The sequence below is a fragment of the Aythya fuligula genome, chromosome 2 (genome assembly GCF_009819795.1).
Source record: "Aythya fuligula isolate bAytFul2 chromosome 2, bAytFul2.pri, whole genome shotgun sequence".
NCBI lineage: Eukaryota > Metazoa > Chordata > Aves > Anseriformes > Anatidae > Aythya > Aythya fuligula.
In genome coordinates, this window is record NC_045560.1 from 107,892,237 (window position 1) to 107,908,227 (window position 15,991).

A 15,991-nucleotide genomic window follows, 5' to 3' on the forward strand; every position below is an offset into this window, starting at 1 on the left:
ATCATGGCCTGTGCAGTGTAGAAACTGAAGTGTCAACAGAAAATCTTGCAAAATGCTTTTTAAATTGAAACACTAAAATGAAATAAAATCAGGGGTTTGGACACAATTGGAATCTCTTTCATCATGCATTGTAAATGAAAAAAATTAGCTAATACTTCTCTGCTGAAAAGAACGAGGGGAAAAGAAGAGGCTAGTACAGTCACATGCCAAAATGCATTACTCCATGCAAGACTGGAGCCAGCACACACATTTATACAGTGTATTGTTGAGACCCATTGGAAAGTGCAAATGCTAATTAGGAATGTGAACCAGATAACCTCAACATCATTTAAAGACCAATTATTTCTACCGGGATTTCATGATACTAATCTGTTTGTCCTTCTTCCAGCAGTCATGCCCACTGGAGTTATTACAGTAATTGTACAGAAGTTAACGCCAGGCCAGTGCTAGTGTTGCGTTGTTCACTGGCAGCTTGACAGCTTTCCCAAGGAAGGCGGCAATGTTATGTTTGCATATGTATTCGTGCAGAAAGAAATGTGCAGACACTTTCCATTTGAAATCCAAGTCCACAGCTGCGGTATCTGTTTGTCTCTGCTCCTTGACTGAACAGAAATGGAGGCAAAGATTCAGCTCAGTGGGGTGCCCTGACCTTGTAGGTACTATGCTGTGGAGATGATGGTTGTGGGTGGCACAAACAAATCCCGTTATAGCTGCTTGGATGGGAGACTCTATCTTTGGATTCTCCCTTGCCTATAAAATTTGCCCTCAATGTGATCGCTTGTAATTGCTTTCAGACAGCACTGGCATACCTGCATGCTGCAGACAGCTTCCTCCCCCAGCCCTTGCTCAGCGTTTTGCATACACATGAGACTGCAGCATTGTCTGCAAAAATAGAACCACGTTAAAAATGCGACACTTTGGGGGTTGCAGTAGCTTTAATTTCTAGGAAGCAGAGAGGGCTGTTTTCTGCTCTTCAGCTGCACATACTGTTTCCCTATCAGTGAGAGGAGGGTAATCTACTAGTGAATAAAAATAGAGCACGAGAGTAGGCCAACACTCTGCGCTTTAATCAGGTGTAGGACGATTAACCCCTCAATGGCCTCAGAGGTGCAGTTCACTGCCAGCAAACTGAAAATGGTGGTGGTTCGGGGGCAGTGCAGGATTGCCAAAACAGGAGCCACAGCAGCTTGAAGGAGATGTTTCTGACAAATGGTGTTTCTTGGCCTGCAAAGAACCAAAATTTGCCCGTTGGAGGCAAGTAGTTCTGGATCCTTATAAGTTTCCTCTGGCATAACTGACTTCCAGTCTGGGAAGTACCATCTAGTACATAGCATTTTAAATCTTCCTGATCTCTTCTTTTATCACAATAAATAGTGAAGGTGGTTCACAGGGTCTTACTAGCACCTGCGTGACAAGGAGGTGTTATTACATCTTTATATTAAAATGCTGGTTGCTCATTTACCGTGCAACTTTCCTAGTTGCTTATCACATCATAGTAACGTATGGATTTGGTAGTCTGATTGCTTCATTTGAGGGTACTACTGGAGGATCCTGATAGACAACAAGGTGAACAAGAGTCAACAGCGCGCCCTTGCAGCACAGATGGACAATGCCGTTCTGGGCCACGTTGGGCAGAGCGCTAGCAGCAGGTGGAGGAAGGTGATCCTTCCTGTCTGCTCAGCACTGGTGAGGCTGCACCAGGAGTGCTGGATCTGGTTCTGGTCTACCCAAGAAATGATAGACATGGACGTACTGGAGAGAGACCAGGGAAGGGCCACAAAGATGGTGACAGGACTGGAGCACCTCTTCTGTGAGGAAAGGCTGTGAGAGACCTAGGACTGTTCAGCCCAGAGATGAGAAAGCTCAGATATTTCATCAGTATGTACAAATACTTTATGGGAAGAATAAAGACAGAACCAGACTGTTCTCAGCAGTGGCAAGTAGACAAGAGGCAATGGGCAAGAATTGAAATACAGGAAAATCCATTTAAACATAAAAACAAACAAACAAACAAAAAAGAAAAACTTTTACTGCAAAAGCAGTCAAACACCAGCACAGGTTGCCCAGACAGGCTCTGGAGTCTCTATCCATGGAGTTATTCAAAACTAGACCTGACGATCCTGACCCTCTCTGGTCCTGCCTGACCAGGGGCCTTGGACCAGGTCACCTCCAGAGGTCCCTGCCACCTCACCCCTCCTGTGATTCTCTGATTAGATTAATGTGCAATACATATTTTGTGACCGAAATGACAAAGTATGAATAACAAAGGCTTACATTTTTTCACTTTAATAATGTCCATTCATCTTAAGTACATGACAGCTTATGGGTTTAATCATAACAAAGGAAAACTTTTTCATTTTTCTGCATTAAGAAATACCAGACATTGTACCCAAATGTTCACTGGTGATAATAATTAACTTTGTAATAATCTTGTTATCCACACAGAGCTAAATGAAGTACTGAATTTTTCAGCTCCTCGTTCTCAATGCTGTACAACATGTTACTTTGGTCTGTCGGGTTTGTAATGGGGCAGGAGTGGGAGGGATATTGGCTAAATTCCCTGAATTTAAAACATCACAGATGAGGGCAGGAGATATACTTGCTTGTTCCATCCACCAAGTACGTGCTCCTCTTGCTGAAATACATGATTTTAGTAGAATCAACTATTTCATTTCTCTTTTTCAGTGCTGTGGAAAAAAAAAAAAAAAAGGGTCATCATCAGCAAAGATATAGAAGGGAAGAGTGCCCCCTGGGTGGATTAGGGCATTGCATGGGTTGGGGGCCACGTTGGGCAGGGGCTTGTAGTGGAAAAGTGGCAGAAGTCAGGCAGTGAAGGGGAGAAGTAGAGGAAGGAGAGATGTCAGATAGGGTGAGCGGTCCTGGCTGGCCAAGAGGGCTGTAGAGCTGGGCTGGGGGGAACTGGGGACAGGGAGTGGAGCAGCAGCAGCAGCGTGAGAAGTTGATGTGGAGGGGGCTGAGCCTGGGCTGTTTCTGGGGAAGCCAATTAGGGACCCGGAGAGCCTTTTGTGGCCTTCTGCCTCCCAAGGAGGAAGAGGCTCAGGTCCAAAACCAGAGGAGAAGCTGGCGAGGAAAGACCGCTGCTTCTCCTCTCCCTTGCGTGTGGGAATTGCTGGCGGGCACAGACTTGCCAAGTTTACTGCTGTTGGCTCTTTTCACTGGGAGCTTGACCAAGAGGCTGTTTTTTTTTCCGATTTCAGTTTCAAGCGAGAGCTGTGGGCTTTACAGAGTTGCAGGGAAGAGTCTGTGAAAAGTGTAAAGTTTTTACTCCCTGACTTCTATACTCATTTATACTGTGCAATGTATGCTTTGCATTGTTTCTGTGGTCTAAATATCCCAAAGCTTGAGCAAAGTGGCTCTTTTTCACATCTCTACATTTCATTTCATCCTATTGATGCCTGAAATGTAGCTAAGAATATTTGTGGGGGAGACTCTTCCCATGTTTTTACCTTTCACAACTCTTCAGTTATATGGCCAGTATGTTATAGCATGGAGTTTGTTTTGTGATCCACTAAAAGCATTGCAAAGGCACTAGGCACAGATTTTGACCTGTTGAGAATTGCTTTACATTTTTGATATTAAACTATGATTGCCTTGTCACCCCCAAAATGGTGGAAGGCAAAGGTTTAGGGTGAGTTGAGGAGCAGCATGATTTTGTAACTTGACCTTTCTCTACTTCTCCTCATCCTTTCCCTGCCAAAGCTATGATACCCATTGCCTTATCTGTCATGTTTATTTGATTGCATGGTAAAAGAAAAGTAATTAACAGGAGCGTGGGAGATCTGTTCATTTGCTTTAATTATATATTCCCAGCTAAACCTCTTAATGTCTCATGGATTTATGAAGTAGCCTCCCCTCACTCTGTTTTTGTGCTTTACAAGGGTGGCAGTGGTGGCTCCATTTCCAGGCAGCATGCACCCCCAAGTGATAGGAGCCCTTTAGATCCTGCGCCAGTGGTGGCATGCGGGTCAGGTCTCACTTGGGAAGAGGCACTCTAGTAGCAGCTCCTCTGTCTTAATGCTGATGGGCTTTTCTATGGAGAGTAAGGAAAGTCATCCTGGTAAAGCTGAGACCCAGTGAAGAGAGCATCCTTACCAGGAAAGGCTGTTAGGTACACATGGTGTTTCTGAAGCCCTCCTGCAGAACCAACAAGACTTACCAGCATTCAAATGCATCAGGAATTTTGTGAAATTGAATTTTGGCTGAGTGAAGCTTGGGCATCTTCCTAGGGAAGGAAGAGGATAGATTTTGTCACAGGCAAAAAATAAGCCATGCAAGTTATTCCAGGCTTGCTATATTTAATCTCACTTGCCCACAGTGCATAGCCAAAAAAGAAATCCTGAGTGTTTTTATTACAACATAGCTGCACAGAACTGTTTCCTACAGTTCCCTATGAAAACATCTTACCTTGCAGCTGCTAGCTACTGTTTCTCACAGCTGACATCTGTGTGGCTGTAGAGATTGGCCACATAAAACAGCTCCTGTGTTGACCTTGTGTGACTCTTGAAGAGGACATTGAAGTGTTGAAGTGTCACAATTCAACTGTAAATGGTGCAGTGGGGCAAGCAGGTAACCTGCTTATTCCTCTTCATTTAGTATAAACAGTTTGTTATCAAGTAGAAAAGCAAGAAATTTGGCAAAATACGGCATTGCTTGTTTGTAGCAGAGATGTGACCATTTTGGCTTGAGGGCACTGGCGTTGTTCCTCTCTGCACACAGTAGTGGAGTCATCTCCAAGGAGCAGCAAATGTAAAACTACCAAGCTCCGTTATCTATTTCCAGATTTGGGGATTGAAGAATTAACTAAACATTTGTTTGAGATTATGAAGGAGCTGGGTTTTATTTATACTTCCTGATGCAGGGCTGGAAGCGTGTGACAAGCCTAGAGCTGGTTGCTCAAATGATGTTATAAGGCACAGTAAATGAAGTTAATACAGTACAGCTTCAGTACATTTATGTGGCTGGTTTCTCTCTTGGCTGAAGAATACTTGTTAGGTTGTAACAGCCACATTCTTCAGTTTCCCCATCAATAAAACTGTAGAAGATATTTCTCTGCCTTATGTACCACCAGAACCTCAATACAAATAATGAATTTAACAAAAAAAATAGGTTCCTCTACACAATTTACTCCACCATTGCTCCTAATGTTTTTTTGCCGAGTGTTAGACAGCAACCTTTTATTTATTTATTTATTTTGTTATTTTCTGTTGGCTTGCTTACCACTTCTAAAATAGTTTGAGGCCAGTTTTGGGCTCCGCAGTTTTGTTGGCATAGCCCTGTCAGTTTGGATTGTGAAATATTCGTGCAGCCTGGCCAACACTGCTGGGCTGGCAGCGTGGTATGGGTGCAGCTGTATTGACAGAGGAGCATTTTCCTCCACTCCGTTTGTACAGCTCAGAGAGCTCGTGAGGGAAGGACAATGCTCATGCTCACCGAGGGGCTCTGGTGAAACTGCTGTTGTGACGGGATGATGTAGTGCCGAAGGGACGTGGGTCCAAGTGGGTGACCTTTGAGGAATGACAGGCTGTCACGAATATGCTCGGCGTAACATGACCACAAATGGCCACTGCGTAGCACAGACAGAAGACAACAATCTCTGTAGTGCTCTGGATTTGTCCTCATTATTTTAATGAAGTTGAGTTTGGAAGAAGCGTTCTGTCTGCTTTTGTTTCAGCCTTCTGTGTTGCTTTTGAAGTAATTAGTGTATTTCCATTCTGCTTAAAGTCATGTGTATGTTACAGATAAAGAAACTGGCTGGCTGACATCAACTAAAATATTTATGCATGTGTGTGTGTTTGAAATTAAGTGGTGAGGTTTTTCCATTAGCTGAGGTGCATGTAGGGAAGCAGACAATGTCTGATGGCCCAAACAATTTTGAATTCTTTGTCATAGTTAATGCATATTAAAGTTGGCATGGGTAGCTTATAAAGAGGACATTTCTGGCTGTGGTTTGTTTGTTTTTTTGTTTAAGATTTTTTTTCAATGTCATATGCAACAGTAAGAAGTAGAATGACCTGAATTTTTGCTGCCCAATGTGAGAGAGATTATGATGCTTCTGCTAAGAAGTGAGACAGTGAGACATCTTTCCATATAACATGTTAGCAATAATGAAGATGAGTGGAACACCGGAAAACTGCTTTCTTACCTAATTGCATTCCCTGTGAGATACGAGGCTCTCATTGATTTCAGTAGATGGTATGTTGCATTCCCCTATATATTAGACAGAGAAGGATCCTGGAATCAGTCTACAATGTTATTGAAGCAAGACGTGTCTCCACATTTGGCTTTTCCTCCAGTAGATTGCCCCCAAGCCACAGCTCTGATAATCCATTAGAGGGAATATTTTGTACCATTGCCTGTTACTGCTGTTGCAAACAAAGGAAACTGGTTTATTGAGATATGACCTCAGAATAAATTTGAAGTTGCAATTTCTGAAAGACAGAAGAGGTCTTTTAATTGAAACTTGAAACATGATACGTACTACCTTACTTTTAACTCCACGACTTTTTATTTTAATGAAAAGCAGATTTGCCCCATTCAGCAAATTCGTATGAAGATCTGATCAATAGGTCTGAAAAATGGCTGAGTTGAAATAAATCATTTCTGGGTTACAAATTTGAGGATTAAACATAAAAAGTGTTATTTTAATGGTTATATTACTTTATTTTTCAAAGGTGATTTTTTTTTCTTCTGTTCATTTCCCACAGAAACGTTCCAGAGGTCAAGTACTATTTGACAAAGTGTGTGAGCATCTGAATCTTTTGGAAAAAGACTACTTTGGGCTAACGTACAGAGACACAGAAAACCAAAAGGTAACCTACAAAATATTTGTTGGCCTTCAGCAACCTGACAGTTGGACATCAGAGCTTCCCCAATGCATCCCCAGACAGTTGCAAACAATCCTGAAGGTGTTTTTGTCTTCCTCATCAAGTTACATATATGTATCTAGAGCTGTTATTTTTTATAACTGATTGTACCTCCTGAGAGCATCCCCTGGGCTTCCTTGGCCTACCTCTCTGTGAGCTATTAATGGCATGAAAGAAGTTAATCATGTACCTGTCTCTCTTTCTAGTATGGTTTATTTCATTACTGCCATAGATGAAAGTCAGATTTACATTTCTGTGTATATTTTTAAGCGTATAATATTAAAATATGGCTTATTTAATACAACATTTGGGATCCAGATAGGCAGGAGTTGCTTCACTGCTAAGAAGTTTTGACTTCAAATCTTGACCTGCCTTGTCTTATGCATTATGTTTGATTAGGCTAAAGACATGTCTTCAGAAGCAGTCAGCAGCTATAGTGAATCTATTCTGCATATCTATGGCTCAACTTTAACATTAAGTGAACTGTGTATTAAGATGATTTAAGCATTGGGTAATAAACACATTTTTATGGACATGTGAAAGAAATAATAGCAAAGGCTAGCTTAAATGCTGTGTGGGGCATTTTAAGACAAATATTTTGAAAGAATCCAGGAACAAAACTTCTTAGCAAGATATGCCACAGTCCAGCAGAGATCACCAGGTGATATTTTGTGCTTTGTATATCCTCAAAGGTCTTCCCTGATGAAGCTAGAGTTATTACTGCCTCTTTAGCTCTTTATGTCTTGTGAGAACAACTTTATTTTCTAGGCTTCCTTTTTATTTCAGTTATATATGATACAAAAGAAATCAGTGTTCTTTTGTGTTTTTTTTTTTTTTTTTTCTCTTCCCCTTTCTTTGCAGACTTTTAAATATGAGGATTTTGTTCCTGTTTCAGAAAGTCACTTAAGCAGACACTTGATCCATGCTAGTCCAAGATAACACTTCAGCGTATACTTAGTTAAGCAGATGTTTAAGTACATTTCCAGATAGCTATGCTTTCCTGTACTGGAAAGAAAAAAATGCATGCATTACTAATGGGTGGCTAAGAAGTACCAAACATTTATAGATTACCAGTTACTTTACAGAGCTAAGCAGCTAAAAACCGACTGACACCATATTTATTGATCAATAACATGCACATTTCTAATGTCAGAGTACTTAGCAATTCACCTCCATCCTCTGCCAGATAACCTCCAGGCAGACAGTAACATGTCACATTTGAAAACAGAAATCCTGGTGCACCTTTCATAGAGGCACATAGTGTGCTTTTACAGAAAGTTTAGAAATGGTTGGAACTCTTCGGGCTCGTGTTTTGCGCTACTGACTGGATTTGGACAGCTGCAAACTGGTTGTTTTTGTTGGGTGTGGGAGTTTTTGTGTTCTGCCCGTTTGATATTTCTTTAATATTTTTTCTATGATACATCTGTTTTTCTTTCTTTGGACAAAGTGGAACTTTCCTTAGGGAAGTGAACTCTATGTTCTGGGCTGTGTGAGACATTTTAAATATTAATTTGATTCCGTTAGAGGACAAGGCAGAAGGCACAGGGTCTCTCTCTCCCATTATCTCTCCCAGGGGCAGCACTCTATGAACAGCAAGCTCTCACTGCAGTGGCAGCAATAAGAGACCCCAACCTGCTGCTCACCTCCTCTGGAGGAACTTGGTCTCAGCCTGCAAAGCTCCTTGGTATTAGGGGAAGTAGTAGCACATTACTGTGACAATCCCCCACCTCCTCACCTGCCTTTATGTGCTATCTTCTTGCCTAGCCACCAGCCTCAGATGGCATGGATGGGGGTGGTCTGGGCCACAACTCTGTCCCAGGTCCCCCCATGCTCCATCATGCCGTCATGCTAGCAGGGGGTTACAAACGGTGCAGTGATCTATGGCACGCTTGTGTGTCTGTGACAAAGCTTTTCAACACATGCAGCCCTTCCACAATTCAAGAAAAAAAAATTTAAAAACTAACAAGCTTGTAGAAATTCAATTGGCGTTATACCAGAAGATACACTAGAAAAAAAAAAAAAAAAAGGTTTCTGTGGATTTATTCTTCTTTTTTTTTTTTTTTTTTGTTAATTTCAACCCTGCCCCCCCACCTTCTGGGAAGGTCAGAAACAATCTGGATTCTGCATCCTAAAAGTCACCATTATCCCTGCTTACTGCTGCTCCAAAGAGGAAGGGGTGGGCGTGCAGGTTTTCTAGCTTTGTCTCATAGCACTGTTTTAGAAATTATGTTGATTGTACTTTCTGATTCAAATTGAAAAAAGGAAACATTTTCTTTTCAGAATTGGTTGGACCCTGCCAAGGAAATCAAAAAGCAGATCCGAAGTAAGTTTGTTATTGTTTGTGTGTTTTTTTTTTCAGGGATTCTGGAAAAAAAAAAAAATTCTGGTGTACCTAGACCCCAAAATTTGAAAAAAATCCTTTTTCCTTCCATACTGTTTCATCTGTTTCTGCTGCTGGCACTAGGCATGGCCTTCGTTTCTCCATGAGTGTGGTCTCTTACATATGGAAATCTGCCTCACAGAAGCTTGGTGGGCTACAAAGCCTCTTCTGTCATTGACTCCAGCCTCCATTGTAACAAAGGGACAAAGCTGGTGACCCCAATGTGGTGTCTCAAGCTGGAAGATCCCAGTGGAAGAGATACTACAGCTCTGTAGTATCACTCATTCCACTGTGGTCACGACCCCTCCAAGAGCCATCCATAGGAAAGGTGGGGGTGCCCTGTTGCTGATGGGCAAGAGATCTGCCCCACTAGATGTCCCTGTGGTATGAGTGCTCCACGCACTGGCCCCCTGCTCATGGGGGCTACGAGGCAAGTGGTTTGGGGCCATAGCCCCCTTGTCCCCACCTTTCAGTGTATAAGGCAGCACAGAGCTTGCTTCCCCCTGGTGTGATGAAACCTCATCTTGGATCTGAAGTTCCAGAGTCATCTTCATCCTGTCTCTGGAACAAGAATTACCCACGTGTTTACCCTATAAAGAGTTCAGGCAGTTACTCAGGCTCGTAACACATGAAATTCCATTACTGAAAACAACTTGACATTTGCAGAGATGCAAAAACATGAAGTTTGACATTAAACGACGTAACCCTAGGGACTATGATATAAGTTATTTCTTTATGTTACTGATATTTATATGAAATCCAGGAACACTGGTTAGTGCTCCACATTGAAATGTTTTAATGATGCAAAGATAGTGCTCTAAAATATCTTTCCTTCCTGCATGTCAAAAGCTTGAACTTTGCTTCTAAAGTGACCATTCAATTTGCAGAGAATCAGTCAATTTTCTGCTTCACGTGAATATTTTAAAAAGCCCCGTTGTTAAATTTAGCTGTCTGCTGCATTAGAAATTCAAAAACGTCTGGAAGGAAAACTGTGTCAGGGCTGCCAGGCTTGAAACTTGACCTGCCTTTTTTTCACCCTCACTTTTTCAAATTGATTAAATGTTTGTGTGTGTTACTTTTTTTTTTTTTTTTGGCAGGAAAACCTCAGTATTTTTGTCTTTGTACGTTTTGTAAATAACCTAGCACCTGTGCTTTTACAAGCAAACACATCTGGTGGTTCACATTTTTTGGATCAGGTCTCACAAATGAGTCATTCCCCTCTCCGTAATTCAGAGGGTTACTTGACACTGACTGCAAAGCTTCCTCCGCTTCTCTGAGCAACTGCACCTTTCCACCAGTATTATTTTCATTACGAGTTAAATGATCAGCAATGAAGAACAATGAAAATCTGTGCTCCATTGTATGGCTTTTTCCAGTCCATGGAGAAGGTGGCTCTGGAGAGAAAGGTGCTGTAGACCTTCTTGAGTCAGGTTATGCTGATTGTCAATGCAAGTAAAGCAGCTCAGCTTCAAACTGCTGATGTGAAATGCATTTAATATGTGCCCAAGCCATGAGTTGGATAGTGAAAGATAGTGACAGCGAGAGAGAACCAGGGCAGAAAAGTCTAGTCCTGGAAGTGGAGCTGGGGACAGTTGTATTTGCAGGAGATGACAGTGATAATTTGCTTGCTCTGGAGAATTCACTGTAGAAGTTTGGAACAAGAGAAGTGTGGAAAAGTAGGACTCTTATGCATGATACTTTTCATGAAAGGTAAAAAAAATAAATAAATACATATATCATCCTGCTTACTTAGTGCTGTACTGCACTCAGATATTCTTGATTCCCCTGCAAACAGGAGATTTCATTCCAGTGTCTAAGAAACAAGGTCATTGCTGTGCTTACAGCCTCTGGTTCACACCCCATTAGTTTTAACCCACTATGTTTTATTTTAGCCCCTGTAGTTCAGGAAGAAGGCTTCTTACTTAGTCACCTTAACTGGCCGTGCTCCCAAGGGTTATAAAGTCGGTTTCATTTGTCTTTGTGTGTGCTGGAGGCATGGGCACAGATTTTCAGGCTGTGGTTTTTGAGGCCCCCCAGCCCTCCACTGGGAGGGGCAGCAGTTGGACCGTGCCCCATCCTCACTGCCGGCCAAATCTTCCTTCCACCAGGTTTTATGGTGCAAGGGAGTGGAAAAGGTCTTGGAATAAGGAGCCTGAAAATTTCAGCAAGAGGTGAAACCCTGATGGTAACCATCAAAGACTCATTGTGCATACAGCTGGTTTTCTTGGGTTTTCATGTATGACCATAGCAAATGGGACTTTGGATAGGATGAGATTTCCTTGAAGTCTCTAAGTAAATACTCCCAAACATCCAATCGGGAAAACCTTACAGCATTTCCAGGCAAGCAGATGTTCACTCTGCCCAGAATATAAGCTTCTTACACCACAGAGTGTTCCAGATACACCACCAAGACCCATGTTCATTGGGAATTACCTAGGCATAGGGTACTTCTGGATCGAAGATATGGGAAAACCTTGCTCTGAAGTGTTTATAAGGAGGAATCCTATTTTTCACAGCATTCATGAGCATTTTGTCATTACACAGCCAATATGGGACCTTTCGAAAGATTTATGCCTAGTTAGATTTGTAATTAGATGGCAACACATTTCAGAAAACTGAGATGTCTTTACTTTGGCTTTGGTTTCTTGACTGCAGAAATACTGTACCTTACAGTAGAACTGCATATGAAGAGGTGTATCCTGCAACAAAGGGCTCAGAGAAAGTCCTGTTCACAAGATACCACCATGTTGCTTGTTAGCATATTCTGGTTTGCGGTTTTGTTACTGCTTTTCATTTGCTTTAGAGACATGCACTAGTATAACCTCTCCATTTCTAAATAACAGCATTCATATTTACATTGCTGTATTCAACACTTTCTGGTTTTCAGTCTTTGTATTCTTTCAGGACAACATCTAAAAGTAGCACTCCAAAACGCTTTTCACTAAATATTTGCAGTGATGCAAAACAGTTATCCCAGGGGTGATCTAAATCGACCAAAATTACTAACTGGGAATTTCCTGGTGTTCTGTGCTTAAGGCCTTTTTCTTCAGCCGTGGTGCCTGTGTTTGTCCTTGCAGTTTTGTCGGCACAATAATTTCTGCCTGCTGGCAGCAGGAGCTATGTGCTGAGGCAGCACCCTGAGATGATGCGGCTGAGCTGCCCTGGGCAGTGCCCATCCAGCACATCACCCCAATCGGCTGCCCGAGTGAACCCTAGCTTGCTGTGTTTCCAGTGCCTGCATTCTGGGTTTTTGGTTTTAATACATGTATAGGCTGTGTTTTCAGATGGTTAATTCCAGTAAACATTTGTGGTTTTTTTTTTTTTTTTTTTTTTTTTTCAGACTGAATTTTCCTAAATATTAGCAATAAATTGCTACTCCCTTAGAGCCCTTACTTCAGTGAAAATCTTACTAAATAAGAAAAGAGCTGTAAGATCTGATCTAACAGTGTAATTATGAGACTGGAAAGTAGTATCTTCAGAAAGATATACAGGAAAAAGATACTGTGTCCTGTTCTTATGAATTTCTTCACTGGGGTATTTGTAAGTCTGCTGGTAACTGAACAGCATGAACATCTTCATTTGCACTTACACTGTACTTTCAGTAAACATGTGTTCTCTTCCAGGTGGTGCTTGGCAGTTTGCATTTAATGTGAAATTCTACCCTCCAGACCCTGCCCAGCTATCTGAAGATATTACCAGGTGTTTAAAGCATTAAATACCTTTCTAGAAGGGGCTGAAAAGCTGTTTCTGAGAGCGCTTACGCTCTAATTATCCAAGAAAAGGAATGTTTTGTATTCCCATTGGCTTTCTTTCTCTTACGAGCTTACGGAAAATATGTGATGCTTTGGCAGAAAAGACACTGTGGACAGTGTTTAGTTTTCTGAGCTCAAACAACTTTATTTTTTTACAATTTAACCTCAAAATCAAGCTTTTCCAATATGCATATTCTTGAGAGTTGATTCGAATTTTCACAGAGATGCCCAATGCCCATTTTTGTCTGTGGTAACAAGATTTTATTGTCAGCAAAATTATAACTGTGAAGGGAAAGAAAGGGGATGAGAATGAGCATGCATGTCAATTTTATGTGTCACTGGCTAGATGTGTTGTTGGTGTGCACGGTATGGTGAGTGTGGTGGTAACAAAGTCAATTAGCTCTGCAACCTGCACCTCTGCTGAAGGGAAGGATTGCTCTTTTTTGTGTGTGTAACTGGGTTCAAGACACAGAGGCTATATCTGCAGTACTGAGCTTGGGAGCATTTCCAAATTCCTCCTAACCCACCTGAGTTCTCCATCAGCTCCATGTTGGGGTAAGCCATGTTGGTTGTTACACCAAAAATTGTACCTGACCAAGGGCACACTGTCATTAGGCTTGTAGCAAAGCTTGTGGAGAACTCGGGAGCTCTCTCTCACCCTTAAATTCCTGAGGGAACTCTGTGCCTTAACCACGAAGCCAACACGCTTCACTTCATTTCTGGATTCTTCTATCTGATGATCCCTTGCACTGCTTGTCATTGTGCTTATAACTGCATGTACCATTTAAATGTATTTTTGAGAAAGCTTCACAGTTTGCTAAGGAGACATCTTTTGAACTGCTTGGAGTTCAGCTACCCCTTAGGGAACATTATTTATTCTTAAAGAAAAAAGTTACCAGTTAGCAATATATCTCAGTGATTTATTACAGAAACCGATGGGGTAATTCTCCATCTGGGTCACAAAACAAAATAGCAACCCATTTTATTAAGAAATCTCCATGCAGCTTTTTAAAGATTAATTAAGCATTGCTACCCACAAGTTAGGCAAAGGGTGGTTTTAAGTCTCATTATCCTTGCTAATGCCTGAAAAACCTTGAGCTTGGGAGTTTTCTGCCCATCAGCAGAGGACCCCTGGCTCCTTGCTGCTCTGTTGTTGGCGGGCCCTGTCTGAGTGGTGGTGGTGCTCCCCTGCAGGTACTACCTCTGCTTGCAGCTGAGAGACGACATCGTGTCTGGCAGGCTGCCCTGCTCCTTTGTCACGCTTGCCCTGCTGGGCTCCTACACCGTGCAGTCTGAGCTCGGCGACTACGACCCCGACGAGTATGGCAGTGACTACGTCAGCGAATTTCGCTTTGCGCCAAATCACACTAAGGAGCTGGAAGATAAGGTGATCGAGCTGCACAAGAGCCACAGGTAAGATGGATGGATGGAGGCTGTAGCCTGCCTTCAGGTACATCCTGAAGCATAAGAACATGTTGAAACCTGCTGTTACGTACTTCTGAAGTGACAGCACTTCATAAAAGTACTTTTTGGATGTGACTTCTCTCTGTGTGACTTCAGTTAGAGAAGAGATAACAAAAAATCATGAAAGATAACAGTGCTTTCACCAGAGCTTCAGCTCTAATAGGTACCATGCTATTTAAGGAATACAGCTTCAATTGTGACAGGCTGAAAATGTTTTCCAGGTGCTGGGTTTTAATTCATATTCTGTTTCCTTAATGTTGATGCTAGAATTGGTTGATTTTCCTCAGGGGAATGACACCTGCGGAGGCTGAGATGCATTTTCTGGAGAATGCCAAGAAGTTATCAATGTATGGAGTAGATCTCCATCATGCTAAGGTATGGACTACAGTTCTTCCAGCAGGGAGCCTACAACTGTCATCTTTCTCATCTGGCATAGTACTTGAATATGCATGGACAGCCTGATTTATTCTTTCTAGTTTGGGACAGGCAGATTGGGGAATAAATCACCGGTAAACATGAGGAAAGGTGGCTCCTGGGATAATCATAAATATTTCTTGTAACTGTAACATAATTTAGCCTATAGATTCAGAGATGTTGCACATCAACATTTTATGTTAGTTAAACAACCAGATCCATGGGAAAAAAATACTGGATGGACACAGTAATGAGAAAGGATTTTAGAAGCTGTCCAAAGAGTGATCAATTGTCATTTTAATTCAGCTACATTTTTCAATCTAATAAGGCCACGTATGGTATCTTGGCTAAATAAGCAGATCATTTCTAACACTGAAAATAATTCTGAAGCAATTATTTAGCTGTGCTGGAAACCTAATCAGATTGATAGTCATAGGGAGACAGCGTCTGGTCTCTCTTCTGAAGTGTCATTGTTGCAGTTGACTGGAAGGGAAGTAATGCCGCTGGAAGCATTCTCCCATGATGAGGTGGTTTCTCTAATCATCAGCAGGTTAAGATAGGAACAAAAAAATGATCATGCTTATTGTGGCTTGGGAAAGCCACCTGCCAGCTTTCTGTTTGTCTGTGGATTTCTTTTTTTCTCCATATAAATAATTACTTCATTCTTCACTATTTTTTTTTTTTTTTTTTTTCACTTTTCAAAGTAAGGTTGAGGGATTTTAACATCTCTGAGGTTAGCAAGCATCCTTGGCAATGAGTACTGAACAAAGACTCCTGAGCTGTGGAGAGTGCTGCATTTTCTGTAAAGGTCAAATTGCTGTGAGCCTGTTTTTATGCTGCAGCAGATCCTTTCAAGAACCGAGATAAATTTGCAGCTTGGATCTTGAAAGGGCATGCAACCGTGTCCCTGGAGCACTTCATAGGATCTGTGCATGTGTGTTACAGAATTCAAGGTAATCTTTTGTGTTCTGTTAATTGCCTCCACTGAAAATGAAAAATATGTGTATGGCTCAATGGGCAGCACTTGACCAGGAGGCATGCCACTGTTTTTCCTGTGAATGGCAGATAGGTACAAAATCTTGAGGCATCTTTGGAAC

At 41.8% G+C, this 15,991-nt stretch overlaps 1 protein-coding gene across 13 annotated transcripts in view; it reads left to right on the plus strand.

The window, feature by feature from the left end:
* The window catches only part of EPB41L3 (erythrocyte membrane protein band 4.1 like 3), a 141,426-nt gene that overhangs the window by 92,183 nt on the left and 33,252 nt on the right, over window positions 1-15,991 (plus strand). For all 13 annotated transcript variants that reach the window (XM_032180813.1, XM_032180807.1, XM_032180806.1 and 10 more), the window contains 5 exons: window positions 6,726-6,830; window positions 9,165-9,207; window positions 12,888-12,963; window positions 14,211-14,429; window positions 14,768-14,855. In XM_032180813.1, the coding sequence (XP_032036704.1) occupies window positions 6,726-6,830; window positions 9,165-9,207; window positions 12,888-12,963; window positions 14,211-14,429; window positions 14,768-14,855 (531 nt within the window). The remainder of the gene's footprint in view (window positions 1-6,725; window positions 6,831-9,164; window positions 9,208-12,887; window positions 12,964-14,210; window positions 14,430-14,767; window positions 14,856-15,991) is intronic.